This window comes from Molothrus aeneus, chromosome 15 (assembly GCF_037042795.1).
Source record: "Molothrus aeneus isolate 106 chromosome 15, BPBGC_Maene_1.0, whole genome shotgun sequence".
Classification (NCBI taxonomy): Eukaryota; Metazoa; Chordata; class Aves; order Passeriformes; family Icteridae; genus Molothrus; species Molothrus aeneus.
This window is the reverse complement of record NC_089660.1, coordinates 15,239,715-15,258,973: the sequence shown is the minus strand read 5'-3', so window position 1 is coordinate 15,258,973 and position 19,259 is coordinate 15,239,715. Positions and strand designations below refer to the sequence as shown.

The 19,259-nt window shown below is 59.2% G+C and overlaps 3 protein-coding genes across 3 annotated transcripts; 2 read left to right on the top strand and 1 right to left on the bottom strand.

The window, feature by feature from the left end:
- Positions 1 to 5,029: 5,029 nt before the first annotated feature.
- On the top strand, positions 5,030 to 6,103 carry LOC136562918 (SLC35A4 upstream open reading frame protein). Its single transcript, XM_066560012.1, has 3 exons — positions 5,030 to 5,089; positions 5,192 to 5,290; positions 5,454 to 6,103. The coding sequence occupies exons 1-3, from the start codon at positions 5,075 to 5,077 to the stop codon at positions 5,649 to 5,651; spliced, it is 312 nt and encodes a 103-aa protein (XP_066416109.1). The 5' UTR covers positions 5,030 to 5,074; the 3' UTR covers positions 5,652 to 6,103.
- Positions 6,104 to 6,169: 66 nt separating this feature from the next.
- On the top strand, positions 6,170 to 7,964 carry SLC35A4 (solute carrier family 35 member A4). The gene has a single exon (XM_066560011.1). It carries the CDS (start codon positions 6,173 to 6,175, stop codon positions 7,118 to 7,120), a length of 948 nt encoding a protein of 315 aa, XP_066416108.1. The 5' UTR covers positions 6,170 to 6,172; the 3' UTR covers positions 7,121 to 7,964.
- Positions 7,965 to 15,186: 7,222 nt separating this feature from the next.
- Positions 15,187 to 17,172, bottom strand: CD14 (CD14 molecule). The gene has a single exon (XM_066560268.1). It carries the CDS (start codon positions 16,971 to 16,973, stop codon positions 15,561 to 15,563), a length of 1,413 nt encoding a protein of 470 aa, XP_066416365.1. The 5' UTR covers positions 16,974 to 17,172; the 3' UTR covers positions 15,187 to 15,560.
- Between the last annotated feature and the right edge of the window lie 2,087 nt (positions 17,173 to 19,259).

Genomic DNA, 19,259 nt, shown 5'->3' with positions numbered 1-19,259 from the left:
TATAAAGCACTTTTCTCTCTGGGACAAGTTGCAGTATCCTAAATTTTGGACACAATGTGCAGTCTGCCCCATGTGGGATGGGAAAAGGTTTGTCCCTCAGATGGTGGTTGGGCACTGAACAGGGAATGGTCATGGCTCTAATGCTGCCAGAGCTCCAGGAGCACTTGGGTGATGCTGTCAGGGACAGGGTGGGATTGTGGGGTGTCTTTGTAGGGCCAGGAGATGGCCTGGATGATCCTTGTGGGTCCCTTCCAGCCCAGGATATTCCATGATTCTGTGGTGTTGGATGGGGCTTTGGAAATGCCAGCCACAAGTGTGCCTGTGTGTGCTGGGACAAACACAGCCAGCCCCCGTGGCCAGACTGATGGGGCAGTTCTGCAGGCACAGGGAGCCTGTGCAGGACTTGCAGGGGAGCCTCCAGCCTGACCAAAAGTGTTGGTGGCAGAGCAGGCTCACCCAGGATGGGGAGATGCTGGGCAGGCACAGGCTGGAGCTGACACAACAGCCTTACTCCTGCCCTGGGCTGCCCAGCTCCTTTGGAATCACAGAACCCTGGAATCACCAAGGCTGGAAAGGCCATCCAAGGTCATCAAATCCAGCCATTAACCCAGCACTGCCAAGGCCACCACTAACCTGTGTCCCCAGCTGCCACATCCATGTGTTTTTTAGTATTTCCAGGGGACAGGGACTGTCCTGCACAGCCCATTCCAACGCCTGACAACGTTTTCAGTGAATAAATTCTTCCTGATGTGCAAACTGAACCTCCCCTGGGGCAGTTTGAGGCCTTTTCCTCTGGTGCTGTGCCTTGTTTTCTGGGAGCAGAGCCCCACCTGGCTGTTAAGGAGTTGTAGAGAGGGAAATGGTGCTACCTCAGCCTCCTTTTCTCCAGGCTGAGCCCCCCCTCAGCTGCTCCTCATCTTGTGCTCCAGACCTTTTCCCAGCTCCATTCTCTGGACATGCTGCAGCCCCTCAATGTCTTTCTTGTTGAGAGGGGCCCAGAACTTGACACAGAATTCCAGGTGCCTCACCTGGGCTGTATATGTAGGACTCCACTTTTCATGTATGGGGGAGAACATGGTGGGAGATCTCTCCCCAGCTCCAGCCCAGTGAGCTTTCAGGAGAGATTTGGCTGCATGTTGGTCCTGCTGGGACTGGGAATTGGAACCCATTTCAGGATGCAGTAAAACCTTAATCTGCAGCCTAATCTCTGGGTACTGCATCTGTGCAAAAATGGCAAAAACCACAGATGAAAGGGCTGTGAAGGGAGGGTTGGGACAGCAAAGGCCACTGCACAGAGGCAGCTGGTTTGCAGAGGTATCAGAAATCTTTGGTGAGGCCTCCAGGATGTGCCAAGTGCCTGGTGCTGGACTGACTGGACAGGGAGGACAGCGGGTGAGGGACCTGGTAGAGGGCAAGGAGCTGACTGGGGGTCTGGCCCTGGGGTGTGGGCAGGACATGGGTCCTGGTCACCTGAGCAGCGTTCCCAAGGGCACAGAGGTGCTGTGGGCACCTACTGAGATGCAAGGGAAATGTGTCAGGGTCACAACATGGGAACAGCCAGCAGCAGCTGAGTGAGCAGCAAAGCCACTGCAGCCCCCCAGGGTTCACACCTTCAAGCCCCTCCTTGTGGGGCACAGCTCCGTGTGCTCCTTGATGCCCTGCTCCCTCCTCACATGGAAGCTTCTTATCTCGCCCATCACTGCAGCCAGGCTGGGCTGGAGATGCTGATAAGCTCAGGCCATATTAGAAGGGTACAGGTTGAAAGGCAGGCACAAGCCCAGAGGAAATCTGACAGCACAACCTTGTTCCAGCAGCAGCCGTGCTGCCAGCCAAAGGCTCAGCTCAAGGGCACAGCCAGGGCCAAGGTGAAAGCCTTTTCTGGCAGCAGGAACTGGAGGCAGGGCTGGATCAGAGGCAGGAAAATCAAACCTCAGAAGTGGCAGCTTGCTGCTAAGCTGGCAAACACAGGATAACCAGTTTCCCCTTGAGCTCTCCAACAGCACAAATAGCTCAGTTTTAGTGCTAATCACAGCATCCCACAGCAGGTCTGACTCAGACTCAGGGCTCTCAGCTTGGAGACAGACCCATCCTGGTCCATGGGGAGCAGCAGTGCCACCACACCTCAGCAAGGGGAGCTGAGTGGCTCCAGGGGCCACCACAGTCCAGCAGGTCCCAGGTGCAGCAGGGAGGGAGGTTCACAGCCAGGATCCTGCTGAGCAAGGCACAGAATGGCTGCATCCTCCCTCCAGCCAGGGCTGGGGCCAGGCTCAGCTTAGACACAGCAGGGACAGGGCTTCTCCCAGCCCTCCCTCGCATCCCAGCTGGTTTCCCACCAGGAATCCCAGGAGCCAGCAGCAGTGACCCATCCGTGCTGCCCCACACAGCGCAGAGCCTTAGTGTGTGACCTGGGGGCGCTGAGAGCTGAGCTCCCTCACAGGCCCTCTGAGGGCAGGTGCTCAGCTCCCACCACCACCTAGAAAAACTCATTTTCAAAGGATCCCAGAATGGGTTGGGTTGGAAGGGATCATTTCATTCCACCCCTGCCATGGCAAGGACACCTTCCACCATCCCAGGCTGCTCCAAGCCCCATCCAGCCTGGCCTGGGACACTTCCAGGGATGCAGGGGCAGCCACAGCTTCTCTGAGCACCCTGTGCCAGGGCCTCAGCACCCTCACAGGGAACAATTCCCTCTCAGCAGCCAATATAAACCTCCTCTCTGCCATGTTGTCCTGCAGCTGGTGAGGCTGGCCATGGGTTCACCTCACTGGAGGTGACAGCAGTGACTGATCACAGGGCTCTACTGCCCTCACATGTTTTTTACCAACACCCAAATTTTCTAAGTCAGCCTTGCACTAAGTGGCATTTTTCAAGTATTGTGACTGTGTTCCAAGAAAGGCCCTTGCATTCACTCATATAGATTTTATTTTATTTTGTTTTATTTTATTTTATTTTATTTTATTTTATTCATTTCATTTCATTTCATTTCATTTCATTTCATTTCATCCTTTCATGAAGTAAAAATCCTGCTTGAAAAGCAGCTGGTTTGAAGTGGCTGAGGAAAATGTCAGGTTCACGAAATCCACACCTGCCTCTGGGTAAAGTTTGGAATCCTGCAAAGCAAGGAAACAGCAGCTCAGCCTTCAGCAATGGTTGGATTTAAACTGGCTATTAATATTAATAACAACATTAATGCTTCTTCTTTGGGCTGCACCTGCCACTGCCTCCCAAGTCCCTTTCCTTTCCTTTTCCCAGTGCTCAGGGGGAGCAGTGTAACATACACTGGGAATGTATCTAAATTAACTTGGAGAGCAGCAGCCTCACAGCCCAGAAGGCTTCACGGAGCTGCCTCCGTGCTGGCGTAGCACCCACGAGAGTATCACACACATAACCCCCAGCACCACAGGCTTTAATTAAATTGTGCCAAGCCCCTGAAACCAACATTCCCCACAGTTGCTCAGTCGTGCCTGCGGTTCTGCAGGGCCTGTTTTCCAAGCTGGAAGTGCTGCAGCCGAGGTTTCACTCGTACCTTCAGCAGCTGTGTCAGCTGGAGCGTGGCCCCAGCACAGCTCTGTGGGGCTCTGGGCTCACACCAGAGGTGCAACAGCCCCAGGTTGTGTCAGGAACTGGATATTGAGCAGAAGTTCTTCACTGAAAGGGTCGAGCACTGTGCCAGGGACTGGATATTTGAGGAGAAGTTCTTCACTGAGAGGCTCGAGTGTCACCCTGATTTTTTAAGATTTTCTAAGCCTTCTGATGTTTACATTCTTGTTATGAACTTTCTCACACACTTCCTGTAAATAACTTATTGTTTTGAATTCTTTTATGGAGGAGGAGAAATTTGATGGACTGTTGGTTTGTCCAGTGTCATTGGAGAGGTGGCACTGTCACCCTCCAATCCACTGTCACTTTTGGAAAACTATAAATGTTGGAGTCAGAAAATAAACTTCCCTTTTCTTCACCTTGAGAGCAGCGCTGTGTGCGCTCGTGTTGTTTCGTGTCCTATAGTGACAGTTGAGCACTGTGCCAGGGTGCCAGGGACTGGATATTGAGAAGTTCTTCACTGAAAGGTGGTGGAGCAGGGTGACAGGGTGCCCAGGCCGTGCTGGAGTCACTGATCCTGAAGTGCTCCAAACACCTCTGGGTGTGGCTCATGGGAGCTGGCAGCTTTTTAATGATTTTTTGGATTTGGCAGGGCTGCGTTATTGGTTGGATTGGATGATCACAGAATCGTCTGGGTTGGAAAAGAATTCCAAAGTCATTTTTGTTCTTTCCTTATTCTGTTATTTCTGGGAGGGTATGTGGAAATTCCTCCTTGGAGCTGAGGAGTGCCCATCAGAGGGACTCCCACAGGCACTGAGATTGGTGAAAAGCATCAATGTCTGTTCAGTAATCACTTTACTACCTAAATATAATTTACTATCAATATTGCTTCAAAAATATTGCACTCCTCTAGTAGCTAGAGCTACCTACACTGTAAAGAATTCTGAATAAGATTTTTTTGTGCAATCCTTACAATCATTAATTTAAATATTTTATTTGTATAAATATTTTTGTGTTGCCCTCCTTAATCCTTAAGGACAAAGTCAGAAAAAGGCTCAGTTGCAGAGCTTTAGACATAAACCACTGGCCAAGCCTGGGACTGGACCAGACTCCTCACAGAGGAACAGCCCAGGGAAACTGCAGAGCTTGGGATCCCTACCCATGCTGCCCCCAAGGGCGACACGGTGGCTGGGTCCTGGAGCCCTGACGGCGCTGAGGGGCGGCCATGAGCCCTGTCAGCCTAGCCCGGAGGTGCCGGTGCCCGGCGGGGCCGGTGTGGGGCCGGTACCGCGCCGAGACCGGGCCGCGCCTCAAGAGCCAACACCGCCCCCCCCAAGATGGCGCCGGCCAGGCGGCGTGAGGGAAGCAGGGGGCTGCCACGTGACTCCGCTCCGGCCAATCAGCGCCGGGTGCCGCCTCCGTGGAGGGAAGGGGCGCGCGGGAGGGGTCGCTGCCCCCATAACAACCAATCAGCGGCGGAAGTGTCACGTGCCTCCCCTCCAGCCAATCAGCGGCGGGCGGCGGCGGCGCCAAGATGGCGGACGATAAGGTGAGCGCGCAGGGTCGGGGCTGAGGGGCCGCCGGGGCTGCGGGGAGGCCGCGGTTCCTCCCGCGGGACGGAGGGCGGCAATCACCTCCGTGTTTCCCGCAGGACTCGCTGCCTAAGCTGAAGGACCTCGCCTTCCTGAAGGGGCAGCTGGAGAGCCTTCAGCGCAGGGTGGAGGACGAGGTGCAGGCCGGCGTGGGGCAGGTAACGTGCGGACTGAGGGCGGGCCCGCCGCCCCCTCTGAGAGGGACTGGTGGGGGGAAAAGTAAATCCCAGGGTAAAAACAACCCACAGCTCACCCCTCGGGCATGTCCTGTGTCGCCCCCTCCCCGATCCTGCCCGGTGCCTCACTGCGCTCTCCCCTCAGGACGGATCGCTGCTGGCATCGCCCTTTCTCAAAGGTTTCCTGGCGGGATACCTGGTGGCCAAGCTCCGCTTCTCCGCCGTCCTGGGCTTCGTGGCTGGCACCTGCACCGGGATTTACGCCGCCCAGAACTATGCCGTGCCCAACGTTGAGAAGACGATTCGGGACTATGTGAATTCACTGAAAAAAGGTCGAGACTAGCGAGGAGGAGCCCGGAGGCAGCAGGGACTGCAGGAACCGTGCTCCTTAGGTAGCAGGCACAGAGCACCCTAGGGCTCTGGGAGGCACATAACCTGCACCCTTCTTTTCCCTGGAAAAGGGTTTTTCACCACACCACTGCCACACATCAGGGGGCTGGTGATGGGTGTTTGTTGGGCATCATGGCAGCAGTGATCACTGCACTAACCCACAGCAGCTTGAGAGCACTGAGGGGCTGCAGCTGCCTTTTCCCCTTACCTGTCCCTGTGGACTGAGGGAATGCTGTGCCCACTCACCTGTGTGCCCTGGCAATGTGCTTTGTGTGGCTTCTCAGGAAGGCTTGTAGTTCTCCTCCTAACCAGAGACAACACCCTGCTCACCTGCTGCATCACCAGTGTTGCAGGGAACATCCTGCTTGAATCAGGCTCATTAAATTCTTGGTATTTGGTCTCTTCCGTGTTGCAGGGTGAGAGTCTGTGTGGCCTCTCTGCTGACAGCAGCTCACTCCCTGGCTCTCACCCGCGATGGGGATGTTTGGGAACGCTGCTGGCTCTGCCAACAGGCTGCTCCACAGGGGGCTGTGGGCACTGATGCTGCTGCTCTCTGTGGCCATCTACGGCTCCCACGCCCCCCTCCTGACCCTGTGCAAGGTGGATGGGGCCATCCCCTTCAGTTCCACGTCCGTGGTGGTGCTGGTGGAGCTGACCAAGCTGCTGCTGTCGGTGCTGTCCCTGCTGCCGGGGCCGCGGGAGCCGCTGCCGGCAGCGCTGTCCTGGCGTCACGCCGCGCCCTTCGCCCTCTCCGCCCTGCTCTACGCTGCCAACAACAACCTGGTGGTGCACATGCAGCTCTTCATGGACCCCAGCACCTTCCAGGTGCTCAGTAACCTGAAGATCGTCAGCACGGCGCTGCTCTACAGCCTCCTGCTGCGGCGGCGCCTGGGCCTGCGCCGCTGGCTGGCCCTGCTGCTGCTGCTGGCTGCCGGTGTCACCTACAGCTGCGGGGGGCTGCGGGGACACGGGGACCCCCCAGGGACGCGCCTGCACGTCACCCCCGTGGGGCTGCTGCTGCTCTCTGTGTACTGCCTCATCTCCGGCCTCTCTGCTGTCTACACCGAAGCCATCCTGAAAAGCCAGGAGCTGCCCCTCGGCCTCCAGAACATGTTCCTGTACTTCTTTGGGGTGCTGCTCAACCTGATGGGCTCCGTGTGGACTGGTATGGAGGGCGGGTTCCTGGAGGGCTTCTCCCCGTGGGTGCTGCTGGTCGTGCTCAGCCAGGCTCTGAATGGTCTCATCATGTCTGTGGTGATGAAGCACAGCAGCAACATCACCAGGCTCTTCATCATCTCCTGCTCCATCCTGGTCAATGCTCTGCTCTCTGTTGCCCTCTTCAACCTGCAGCTCACCCTTCTCTTCTTCGTGGCCGTGGCGTGCATTGGCCTGGCTGTGCACCTGTACTATGGAGTCACATAGTCACTGCCTTCCTCCCACGTGTCTGGGCAGCCCCAGCCCTTCCTCAGGGCTGGAATCATTCCTGGTGCACGGCACCAAGGATCCCCCCAAGGAATGCTGAGGGGAAGAGCACCCTGTCCCTCCTTCCACAGGGAAACTGCCCTGCTCCAGTCCAGCCAGGCTCTGTACCATGGGGCTCCCATGGGATCAGGCATGCCCAGTCTTAGGGGGGTCCTGAACCCCTTGTGCATGTCTCATAGTCTCAAGATGTGCCATGGGAGGTTCAGGTTGGACCTTAGGGGTGATTTCTTCACAGAAGGGGTGATGAAACATTGGAAGGGGCTGCCCAGTGAGGTGGTGCAGTCACCATCACTGGAGGTGTTTCAGGACTGGGCACTTAAAGCCATGGTGTAGGTGACAGGGTGATGTTGGGTTACAGGTTTGACTCCATGATCCCAGAGGTCTTTTCCCACATAAATGATTCTGGGACTCTGTGTCCCTTGTCCTCAAGCTGCTTCCCCACACCAGAGTGGCCTGGGAATACCCTGGCTGTACCTCCTGCCAGCCCAGCATGGGACTGGTGCTGTTTCAGCTCCCATGGATGCTGCTTGATGCCTGGCATTCCTGGTGCTGCTTCCCTGGGCCTCCCCCACCTCCACGGTTTTCCAGGCTAGCCCTGCCTGGAGCCCTGCTGTCCTCAGGCCTCATTTCCCCTTCCTGGGCACAGTGTCTCTGCAGAGCAGCCAGGGACTGGGGCATGTGGGAACCTTCACCTGCTCCCCAAAAGGGGGATGCCCCCCAACTTTGTACCAAGTTTCTGGCAGGCAGAGGCCACCCAGGGTATTAAAGCTGCGGTTCAACAGCATCTGTGTGTCTGTCCTGTGTCTGCCTGCCCTGAGGGATGGTGGCTGTGCCCCTGGGACAGGTTTGGGGACCAGGGTGTGTCTGAGCCTGACAACATTCACAGCTGAGGGGCACCCACTTTATTCTGGGGCTGGCAGCCCTCCCAGCAGGCTGAGCTGTGCTCCCTCCCACAGGCAGGTTCCCAGCTCAGAGCAGGCTTTCCCTCGGGAACACAGCCAGAGGTCTGGGATAACTCCTGTGCCTGGGGCTGTCCAGTCTCCTGGCATGGCTGGTGGCTCGGAGCAGGGACCCAGTGCTGCCAGGCCAGCTGTCCCCACGCCCGTGGCTCAGGGGGTCTGTGAGGTGGCACCGGCCGTGCCTGCCCGCGGGGTGTCCTGCAGGCGCTGGTTGTGCTCGGCGAGTTCCCGCAGCGCCTCCTGCAGCAGCTCCCGGTGCCGGCGCTCCAGGGCCACCCGCTGCTCCTCCGCCAGGCGCTGCTGGTCCCGGAGCACCTGCAGATGCCCGGGGCGGTCTGGCACAGCCCTGCACAGCCAGGAGAGGTGTCCCCAGCCCTGCCTGCCCACCTGCAGCAGGTGCTGTCTGCAGCCCCGCATCTCCTGGCGGTGGTTGAGGAGCAGGGCCTCCAGCTCCCACTCGGCCGCCTCCCGCTCCCGCAGCGCTGCCTCCAGGCTCAGGCCCAGCACGGTCACCTCCCGCTGCCAGCGCTCTGTGTCCCACTGTGGGGACAGGGACACGGCCAGGGCACCTCTGGGGTGTCCCTGCTTCCTTGGGCTGCACTTGGTAACAGTGCCAGGGGAGGAGAGGCAGGAGCTCGCAGTGCTGGGCTCTGCCTGTGCTCACCTCCCTGCTGTGCTCCCGGGCTGGCACAGAGCTGGCCCCGAGCTCTTGCTGCAGCTGCCGGCAGTGCTGAGCCCGCAGCCGCTGCCGCTGTGCCCTGGCCAGGGCGTGCTGCACCTCCAGGGATGGGCACGGCTGGCACCGGCTCCCTGCCTGCAGGAGAGCACAGCGGGCTCGGGTGACACCAGGAGCCAGTGCTGGCAGCAGAGCTGGCCCTGCACAGGGACCCTGTGGGCTCCCACTCACGCTGTCACACCCGGGCCGTGGCTGTGACACTTTGCTCTGGGATGGCTCCTCCAGCAGCCCCTGCCCTGCACTGGCCAGAGCTCGGCTGTCCCCTCCCTGGCTTCTGCTGTCAGCCCGTCCTGCAGTGTGGGGCCAGGGGAGGAGGATGAGTGTGACACGGGGGACTGAAGAAGGATGTTCAGATGGAGAGTGAGGCCTTTCCCACCGTGTACAGCCATGCTCTGTGCCCACATGTCCTCCACCCATTTGCGGGATGCACGCCTGGCCCCACCCTCCGGCTCTGCTGGCTCCAGGGGTGTCTGGGTCCCAGGCTGCTGGCCTGAAGCTGCATTCCCTGCAGAAACCTGCTCCTGTCAGAGAAGGAGACATTACAGAGACACAGCTGGGATTCAGGGCTTTTCCTGCACTTGACTGTCCCTGGCTGAGGGGGCCTGGCCTGATCTCTGCCCACCTTGGCGCTGGGCTGGTGCATCTCACTTGTCCCAAGCACCTTGGCCTGCTTTTTCTCCCACCTTTGACTCTTCAGCACCTGAAAAAGGGGAACTTACTGGGATGTTTCAGTCCTCCAGGTCTGGTGTGGCTCATCTCACCCCCGTGGCAGCTTTAGCCCTGCCCTCAGTGCTGGACAAGGGCCTTGACACCAGGATGGGTCAGGAGCCTGCACCTTACCCAGCCCAGGGAACGAGTTCCATGCCAGTCCTGTGGATCCAGGGGCATTCCCCACCTGCAGCTCCCTCAGTGCTCTTCTCAGCTGGGCCACAGCTCTCCTCTGCTCAGGGTGGCCAGGCCCAGCCAGCAGCTCCATGCGCAGCCCTTGGATCTCCCTCCGGTGCGCCGCAATCTCCTCCTCGGGGTCCCAGAGTGTGGCAGAGATGGTCTTGGCCAGCTGCTTCACCCTCTCAGCCAGTCCCAGAGCTCCCAGGATCTCCTCTCTGGAGGTGTCTGGGAGAACAGCAAGCTCTGGGCAGGGGCCATGGGGACCCCCAGCACGGGGGTGTGATGGAGATGAGCGGAGCTGTGTCCAGCTTCCAGTGACTGCAGGTGTCCCCTCCCTGGGCAGCAGCAGGGACTGAGTGCCAGGTGTGGGGCAGGATGGGGGGAATCCTCAGGGAGGGGACATCCAGAATGTGTCCCAGTCCCAGGGGCTACCTGGCAGTGACACACACAGCAGCAGGAAGATCAGGCTGTTCCCCTCCAGCAGCCGCTCCACGATCCAGGGCAGGCAGACAGCTCCAGGTTCCCTGCACGTGGGGAGAGGCACCCCAGGAGAGGGCTGGCTCTTACTGTGCCAGGCAGGGACCCAAGCATGGGGTGGCCCCACATATCCCCAAGCCCATGTCCCCAGGGAGCAGTGACACCCCCTTGGCTCCCACTGGGGTGTCCCTCCTGCTTCACCCACAGGGATGGAATTCCCTGGCCCTCAGCAGGCACAGGGAGTGCTGGAGGGGGAGCAGAGCTCAGCCCTGCACGTACAGCCTGGGGCAGGGCCCGCTGGCCCCTGGGGACAGCAGGATCCTGAGGGCCGAGCGCTGGCGCCTGCCACCCCCCAGCTCCCGCTCCACGGTGAGAGTGAAGAGGCTGCCAGCCCTGGGGAGAGAGGGGCTGGTGTGGGACTGGGGCTGCAGCAGAGCCAGCCCCAGCACCCCATGGCCCAGCCCTTCCCAACCTGTGGGATCTGGGCCAAATCCCTCACCCCTGCACAGCTGAGTGCCTGTCTGTGAGGGAATGCTGAGCACACCCCTGGAACAGGGCTGGGAGGGCACCCAGCCCCCTGGCATAGGCGCTGATGGCAGCCTGGGCATTGGACACGGCCACTTCTGTCACCTCCTCCACCATCCTGGAAGCAGAGGGAGACAGGACCAAGCAGGGAGGGTCACACCCACGCCCTGCTCTCTCTGAGGAACACCCCTGGCCATGCTGAGGCTGGGCACCCTGCTCCCTGCCCAGCCCACCCTGATGGGGGGGTGCCAGCCCCCAGGAGCCACGCTCAGCCCTGGGGCATCAGGTACCTACAGGCCCAGGGGTGCCACATCCACCACCTGCAGGGCTCGGCCGTCAGGATGGAGCAGGTCCCAGGCTTTGTCCTGGGTGCTGACCTGGAATGAGGGGGCTGCATCAGGCAGGGGGCAGGAAAAGGGAGCTGCTGGCATCCCACACTCACCAGGGGCCTGCAGTGCTTGTGGCTATGCACAGGTGAGGGTTGAGAAAGGCTCATTTTGGGGCAACTCCCAGCTTTCCCAGCCCTGGCACCAGGGAAGGGCAGAGCCCTGGGAACGCCCGAGCCCTGTGTGGAGCTTATCAGACCCCTGGCAGCATCCCAGGGCCAAAGGGCAGGAGCTGGCATCACTCCTGTGCCAGTCAAGGCCACACTGGAGCAGTGACTGGCCCAGACAGCCCAGCTGTGGTGGGAGCAGGAAGGGGTTAGAGGGTAATCCTGGTCCCACCATGCTGCTGGAGCCCAGGAGGTGCTCCATGGGAAGTCCTGGAAAGAGGTGAGAACACCTGGGATCCAAAGGTCCCCAATCCCTGGTCACCCTCTGGATGAGGGGACTGGATGCCAGCACGGGGCAAGATGTGCTCTTGGCACAGAAGGGTCTGGGCAGCAGCAGAGAGGGAATGGGACCCTCATGCCAGGCCATCCTGCCCTGCTCCTGCCCTACCTGCACCAGGCTGACCATCTGCAGGCTCTGAGTGTCATCCCCCAAGGCCTCCAGCTCTTGGAAGACGGTGTCAATCACCTGTGGACAAGCTGGGAGCTGCTGGTTCCCAGACCCATGGCTGGGTCTCAGCCCTGCCCCGGTGGGACTGGGGTCTGCTGGGTGATCCAGGAGCCCAGCACTGCACAGTTGTGCTGTCTCCTCTCCCTGTCAGCTGTCCCCTGTGCCCTCACCTGCCAGATGACACTCTGGAAGGGCAGCTGTGTCCCAGGGCCATGGGGGTCCCACAGCAGCAGGGACATGCTGTAGCCAAGGGGAACCAGGGCCAGCTGGGGCCTTGCCAGCTCCAGGACCTTCTCCTGTAGGAGAGACACATCCAGCATGGCACAGCCATGGCATGGCCAGCATGGCACAGCATGGCACAGCATGGCACAGCATGGCACAGCCATGGCACAGCCATGGCATGGCCAGCATGGCACAGCCATGGCATGGCCAGCATGGCACAGCATGGCACAGCATGGCATGGCCAGCATGGTGCAGATGTCCCTGGCCCATGTGACTGGGGTTGGGGTACAGGGAAGGACTTGGGGCTCAGGGTACCTGTCCTGCATCCATGTGGAAAACCCCATCGACAGTCAGGGAGCTCTGCTGTGCAAGGAGGGGGATAAATGTTCAGCTTTCCCCTACCCCAGCATGACCAGGGCAGGGCAGAGGAGGGACTGGGCACGCTGGGAGGAGATGGCAGGGGTGGCACAGAGGGCCTGGCATGGGCAGGGCTGAGGAGAGACCCCCTCCCCTCCCTGGCCCTCTGGGAACCCCCAGGAGTCCCTACAAGGGAGGGGCCCATAGGGTGTAGGGCAGGGTCAGCCCAGGACCTCAGCTCCCATCAGGGGTGTCCCAGGGGGTGGCACAGAGCCCTGCTCCCTCCTGGTCCCCCAGGGACCCTCGTGCCCTGGCTGTCCCTGCCTGCAGCTCTCACCTGGGGCTCCTTCCCAGCCAGGAGGAGCTGTAGGGGGTCCTTGCTGCCATCCACCCAGCCTTCTCCTGGCCCTGCAAACACCGAGTGTGCCATGGGGTGCCATGGGGTGCCATGGTGTGTAGGGTCACCGCCCCATCCCAGCCCTGTCCTGCACCCCCTGCACCTGGAGCCACATCCCAGGGCTTCAGCTCCCACATCCCAGGGCTTCCCCTCCCACATCCCAGGGCTTCACCTCATTCCTGAGGCCTCCTGGGCCCTCAGAGCCACCAGGATGGGGAGGACACCCTGTCCCTGTCAGCACTGCCCACACCAGCTTGGTCCCAGTGCCAGCACAGCTGTGGTGCCGGCCTGTCCCTTGTTCCCTGGTGTCCCAGTGCCAGCACAGCTGTGGTGCAGGTGCCAGCCTGTCCCTTGTTCCCTGGTGTCCAGGTGAGGGCTCTGGGGTGCCCTGAGCTCTACCTGCTGCCTGCTGCAGTCCCAGGGCTGCTCGCACGCTGACGTCCTGCTCAGCCTGCAGGCACAGAGGGGAAGGAGCCACGCACTCAGCAGCAGCAGGAGCTGGAGGAGAGCCCTGGCAGGTCCCTGCAAGCCAAGCTGGGCTGTCCCCAGCACAGCACTCACCTGCTCCATGGGCAGTGTGGCAGCAGTGCCCCTGAGCTGCTGTCTGCCAGGGCAGGGATGGTGTTACCTGGGGATTTGGTTCTCCTGCATTATTGATGGATGTGGGCAGAGCCAGAGCAGCCTGGAGACACCTTGCTCCAGGGACTGAGTCCTGATTTCTCCTTCCTCATCCATCAGCAGCAGCTGCTGCTCCCTGTTCCATGTCCAGCCAGGCCAGCACTCCCCAGGTGCAGGGACACCCTCTTGTACACCCTGGTTAACACCAGCAGAGCCTTCCCCAACACCCTGAGCCCCCAGGCCCCCTCCCACAGCCCAGGGCACTGCCCATCCTCCCTGGGGCTGCCCAGGGCACTGCCCATCCTCCCTGGGGCTGCCCAGGGCTGCTGGCACAGCCCCACAGCCCCTCCACCCGGGCAGGGCACACCCCCAGTCCCTCCTGATCCACTCCTGCCCCCCTGCCCTGTTCTGCAGCTCCCCAGCTCCTGCCTTGGTGCTTCCCCCACCCCCAGGCAGCCCAGGCTGTGTTTGCCCTCAGGTCAGGTGTACCTGTGCCCAAACAGAGACAGGGAGGGACACAGGGAACACCCAGGTACAGAGTTGAACGCAGAGGCAGGACAGGCCCTGGGGGAGAGGAGCAGGGCTGGCCAGGTGAGCACTGGCCACCACCAGCCCCAGGACACAGAGTGACAGGACAGGGGGAATGGCTTCACACTGCCAGGGGACAGGGATGGATGGGATACTGGGAAGGAATTCCTCCCTGGGAGGGTGGACAGGGTGCCCAGAGCAGCTGTGGCTGCCCCTGGATCCCTGGCAGTGCCCAAGGCCAGGCTGGACAGGGCTTGGAGCAGCCTGGGATGGTGGAAGGTGTCCCTGCCATGGCAGGGGTGGAATGAAATGAGCTTTAAGGTTCCTTTCAACTGAAACTGCCCTGTGATTCTATGATTCTCCCCCATCCCCATTTTCCCAGCCTGTCCCTTCCTCACCCACCCCTTTCATTGAATATTCCCCAGTCCTGCATCCCAATAATCCATTTCCTCCTTACTATGAGAGATTCTCTGAATAACCCAGAACAAATTAAATTTTTTTTAATCACTTAAAAAGTTTCTGGTTGCACTTCCTCAAGGTCCCACTTGGACCCATCTGCCAGTGCCTCAGGTCGAGGTGTAAGGAGCTGCTCCAGCCCATTAGCATTTGTGTGCAGGGTGTTTAATTTAGTAATTTTCCTGTTTTTCATGGGTTTTTGGTTTTACCCTTAGGCACAAGAGCAGGCAAGCAGCATCCTGCCAAACCTGACATCCAGGGTGAGGAGAGGGAGGATCAGCCCAGGGCCCATGGAGGCTCCAAGGATGCCTGGACTGGAGGGGCTGAAAGGTGTGGGGGGCTCTGGGGGGGCACCAGCAGAGCCCAGCAAGGCTGGGGACATCTGAGTGCTGCCAGTGGGATCTGATGGAGCTGAGCTTGTCCAGGGCAGGTGACATGGCAGGGACAGCAGGGCTTGGGGAGCTGCACTTGGCCACAGGGACATCCCCAGTGGGAGATGGCACAGGGCTGGATGTGAGGGGTGCCCCAGGACCTGCTGGGCACAGGCATGTGCTAATCACACGTCCTCTGAACAGGGACAGACACATTCTCTGAACAGAGACAGACACAGCTCTCTGAACATGGACAGACTCATCCTCTGAACAGAGACAGACACAGCTCTCTGAACATGGACAGACACATTCTCTGAACAGAGACAGACACAGCTCTCTCAGGATTTTCCTGGGAAGCTGTGAGAAAGCTCTGAGAAAAGAATGAGAAACAATTCCTGCCTCCACTCGCTGCACCTGTTGTTGTGCACGTGTGGAATGTGTTATGGAGATTGTTTACCAAAGGGTGAATCCTTAATTGACCACTGGTGATGGTGTTTGGATTGATTGATTAGGTCAAAGCGATATCAGATTGTCTTCAAGGGCAATGGGTTTTTTCTTATTGGTGTAGTATAATACAGTAGAATAAAGTGATTTTGGAGTCATGGAGTCAATCATGGAGTCAATGCTCATTATTCCCCATTATTCAGGGGCTCTCTGCTATGATGGAGGAAAGCCCTGTGGACAGCCCTGCTCCCTGGGGAGCCCCTGTGGGCACAGCAAGAGCAGAACAGGGCACTGTGGGGTGCCCAGGAGCCCCTGTGGGCACAGCAAGAGCAGAACAGGGCGCTGTGGGGTGCCCAGGAGCCCCTGTGGGGCAGCACTGCTGTGCAGGGTCCCGGTGCCCCTCAGGCTCTGTGGCAGGACCTGCTCCTGGCCACCCACACGGCCCCAGCCCCAGCCAGCAGGGCCAGGGCCACGCAGAGCGGGGCCGCCACGGCGGCAGGGTCACAGTGCAGCACGGACACGGGCACCTGTGCCACCTGCCAGCCCTGGTACTGCTCTGGGGAGTGGCACCTGTAGTCCCCAGGCCAGGCCTGGCCCAGGTGCCCCGTGGCTGCCAGCGCCTGCAGCCCCCCGGCCCCGGAGCAGGAGCAGCTGAAGGGGTTCCCAGCCACAGCCACGTCCTGCAGGCGCCCCAGGAGCTTCACCTCAGCCCTGGGCAGCTCTGAAATGGAGTTGTTGTCCAGGTGGAGGGTGTCCAGCATGGGGTAATTCCTGAGGGAGGGCACGGCCTGCAGCAGGTTTTGGTTCAGGAAGAGTTTCCTCAAGGAGCTGAGGGAGATGTCGACAGCGTGGAGGTGGTTGTGGCTCATGTCCAGCACCTGGAGGTGGGGAGGCAGCGGGGCTGGCACTTCATCCAAGCCAGTGTTGGACAGGTTGAAGTGCTGGAGGGATGGTGGCCACTGGCAGGAGGAGGATGGGTCTGCCCTGAGCTCGTTGTGGCTGAGATCCAGGTGCTGGAGCTGTGGCAGCAGCCCCACGCCCTCACACACACCATGGTAGGAGCTGAGGTTGTTGTGGTGCAGACTCAGCTGCTGGAGCTGAGGGAAAGCTCCCTGGCAGAAGGCAGGGGCCAGGCTCCCATCCCCGAGGCTGTTGTGTGCCAGGTCCAGGGAGTGCAGGGCTCTGAGCAGCCTCCCGATGGCACAGGGCAGGCCGGTGACACGGGAGCCGGTGACAGCCAGCTCCTGCAGGGTCCCCAGCCACCTGCCCAGGCTGGAGAAGGCCGGCTCATGGCCCGTCAGAGGAGCAGAGGTCACGTTGTGGAAGCTCAGGGACAGGATGGGCAAGTCCTGCCCGTCCATGTCACTCCAGTCACCCGTGCCCTGGAAAATGCAGCTGTCAAAGGCCAGCTCCTGCACGTGGGTGTAGGAGAAGAACCTCAGCACACGGGCCAGGAGCACCTCAGGCACCAGGACATTCCCAATAATGATTTTCTGGATGATAAGGGAGCCCAGAGTGTCAATGATGGAGTCTTCCAGGTCTCCAATGGGGAAGGCTGTGTATTTCTCCAGATCTCCACCCCAAAACTCCACCACAGTCGCTGGCAGGCACTGGATGATGCTCCCAGCCGTCTCCTCAGACAGGTTGTAGCACACACAGAACTCCTGGGTGCGGTTGAAGAAACATCTGTTCCTCCTGCCCTGTGCAGCCACCTGCACCCCCAGCCCCAGCAGCAGGAGCAGCAGCACAGCCACACTCATGGTGAGCAACCTAAAAACTGGAGGAGAAACAGTGAGGGGAGCACTCTGACCCATGTTGGGAAGGATGAAAGTTTGACAAGAAAGTCTCACAGATACGTGTGCTTAGCAGAAAGATTTTTAAATGCAGAATCTGATGAAGGAATAGAGATGGAAGCAAGTTTTGATATAGAAGAAAGGAATTGTTGAGCCAGTCTTACTGGATAACCAAGGAGGCAAAGGGTGTGTTAGTTAGAAGGGGTTTTTATGGCTTAGAGCAAAAGATAAACCCACCCCAAACAAGAAGATGTTTTTACCAAGCAGAAAAATAGCACAGGCAAACAAGTCAGCAAATGTTGCAAGTAGAAAAAAGGTCTCAGAACTTTCCACTGCAAGAAAATTGAGAAACAACTTCTAGCTTCAACTGTAATGTACTGACTTTTAGTGATTGGAGAATAGTAACATGAATATGGCAATTATAGTAGTTATGATAGGCTATAGGTAAAAGTTAAGGTATAGTTGGTTCTACTGTATTGAGATGCTAAGCAGAAAAGTATATAATGTAATGTAACAAAAGAAAATTATATAATGCGTTGTAACCAAACCCAAAGGGTCTCCAGGCCTGCCTACAGCTGGAGCTGACAGCTGTAGGCACAGGCTCTGTCACCCACAACCCTGGACTGCTGGAACATCTTGAATAGAATAAACTGCATTTTGGAGAGCCCCTGGTGTCCCACATCCCTCATTTCAGCTCTTACAGACCCAGGCTGGAGGGGTGGCTGGGGCAGGCTGAGCCCTGCAGAGCCACCCCTCGGGGACAGGGCACTGCCCTCGTCCCTCTGCACCCGCCTGGCCGCTGAGCCACGGCTGGGACAGCGCTCGGGCAGCAGCCAAACACCCAGGAATGCACCCGTGCCACCTGTGCCACCTGTGCCACCTGTGACACCCTGCCCGCCCCGGGAGCCTCCCGAGGCTCTGCCTGCCCTGCCTTGCTGCAGGCTCCCACTCCAGAACGAGCAGGAAACGCCTGCAGGAACTAGAAATGCGAAGTTACAGACAATTAAGCCAGATGCATCAGTGTGACCAGAGAGAGCTCCAGCTCTGTTTGTTCCTCTGTAATCTGGGGCAGGAAATTGCAACAGACGGCTTCATGTTTTCTCCTTCCTCACCCAGCGATTTGATTCATCCCCAGCCCCCAGAGGGGTGCTAGAAAATGACCCCTGAAGGTGTGAACACATTCCTGCCAGCACCAGGCGCTGGTCAGCCGACACAGACCGATCTCTGATGGCCAGATTTGCAAAAGAAGCAGCAAGCAAAGATTAAAGGCTCCTGAACATGTGCTGACTCAGCTCAAAGGGGGGTTTGGGGGGTCCCCAGCCCAGCCTCCTGCTCCGAGCAGTTCTGTCGCTGGCACCACCAGCCCGGACCAGGCACAGCTTTCCTTGGCCCCATCCCAGAGCCCCCCAGGCCGGAGCTGTCCCTACCTGTCCGTGCCATCCCGGGGCCGCACCGCCCTGCCCCGCCGCTGTGCCCGCACCTGCAGCGAGCGCCCCTCGGGCTGCGTTTGTGCGTCCGTGTGTCTGTGCGGTGACTCACGGCCAGCTCACACCCCAGCGCTTCCTTGCTCCGCTCCTTCCTCCAGCCGCTGCCAAACCCCGCGCGGAGCTGCCAAAGGCTCCGAGCGCCCGGCTCGGCTCAGCTCGGCTCAGCTCCGTCCGGCACCGCTGCTGCTGCCCGGCCCCGCCGGGGGAGCCCTCGCTGCTCCAGCTGTGTGCTCCAGCTGTGTGCTCCAGCTGTGCCCCAGCTGTGTGCCGCTGCCCGGGCCGGGGCTGGCAGACCCTTCGAGCCCCGCTCCCGGGCACAGCCCTCGCTCCCGCAGTGGCCTCTGGCAGGACAGAGCCACCCGAGGCGCTTCTGCTTGGCTTCCCTGCGGCCGGAGCGCCAGCGCCGCTGGCTTTCCTAGGAAGGGGGAGGGAACAGAGCGTGGCCAAGGTTCCCCAGATGCATCTTCGGGACCGGCCCTTCCAGATGCTCTGGTGTTGCTGTGCCTCAGTGTGACCTGGGGTCCCAGGACGAGGGAAGAGATGAGAATCTTGACTCTATGTTTCAGAAGACTGATTTATTATTTTATAATAGATATTATATTAAAAGAAAATGATATATTAAAACTACACTAAAGAATAGAAGAAAGGATTTCATCAGAAGTGCTCTGGTCTGGCTGACAAGGTGGTGATCAAAGCTTGGACTTGATGATCTTGGAGATCTTTTCCAGCCTAAAAGGTTCTGTGATTCTATGATCTGTCAGGATTTTTTTCTTTCCCAGAGATTTCTCTGCCTATGTTGGATTCAGAAAGGGCTTCAGAA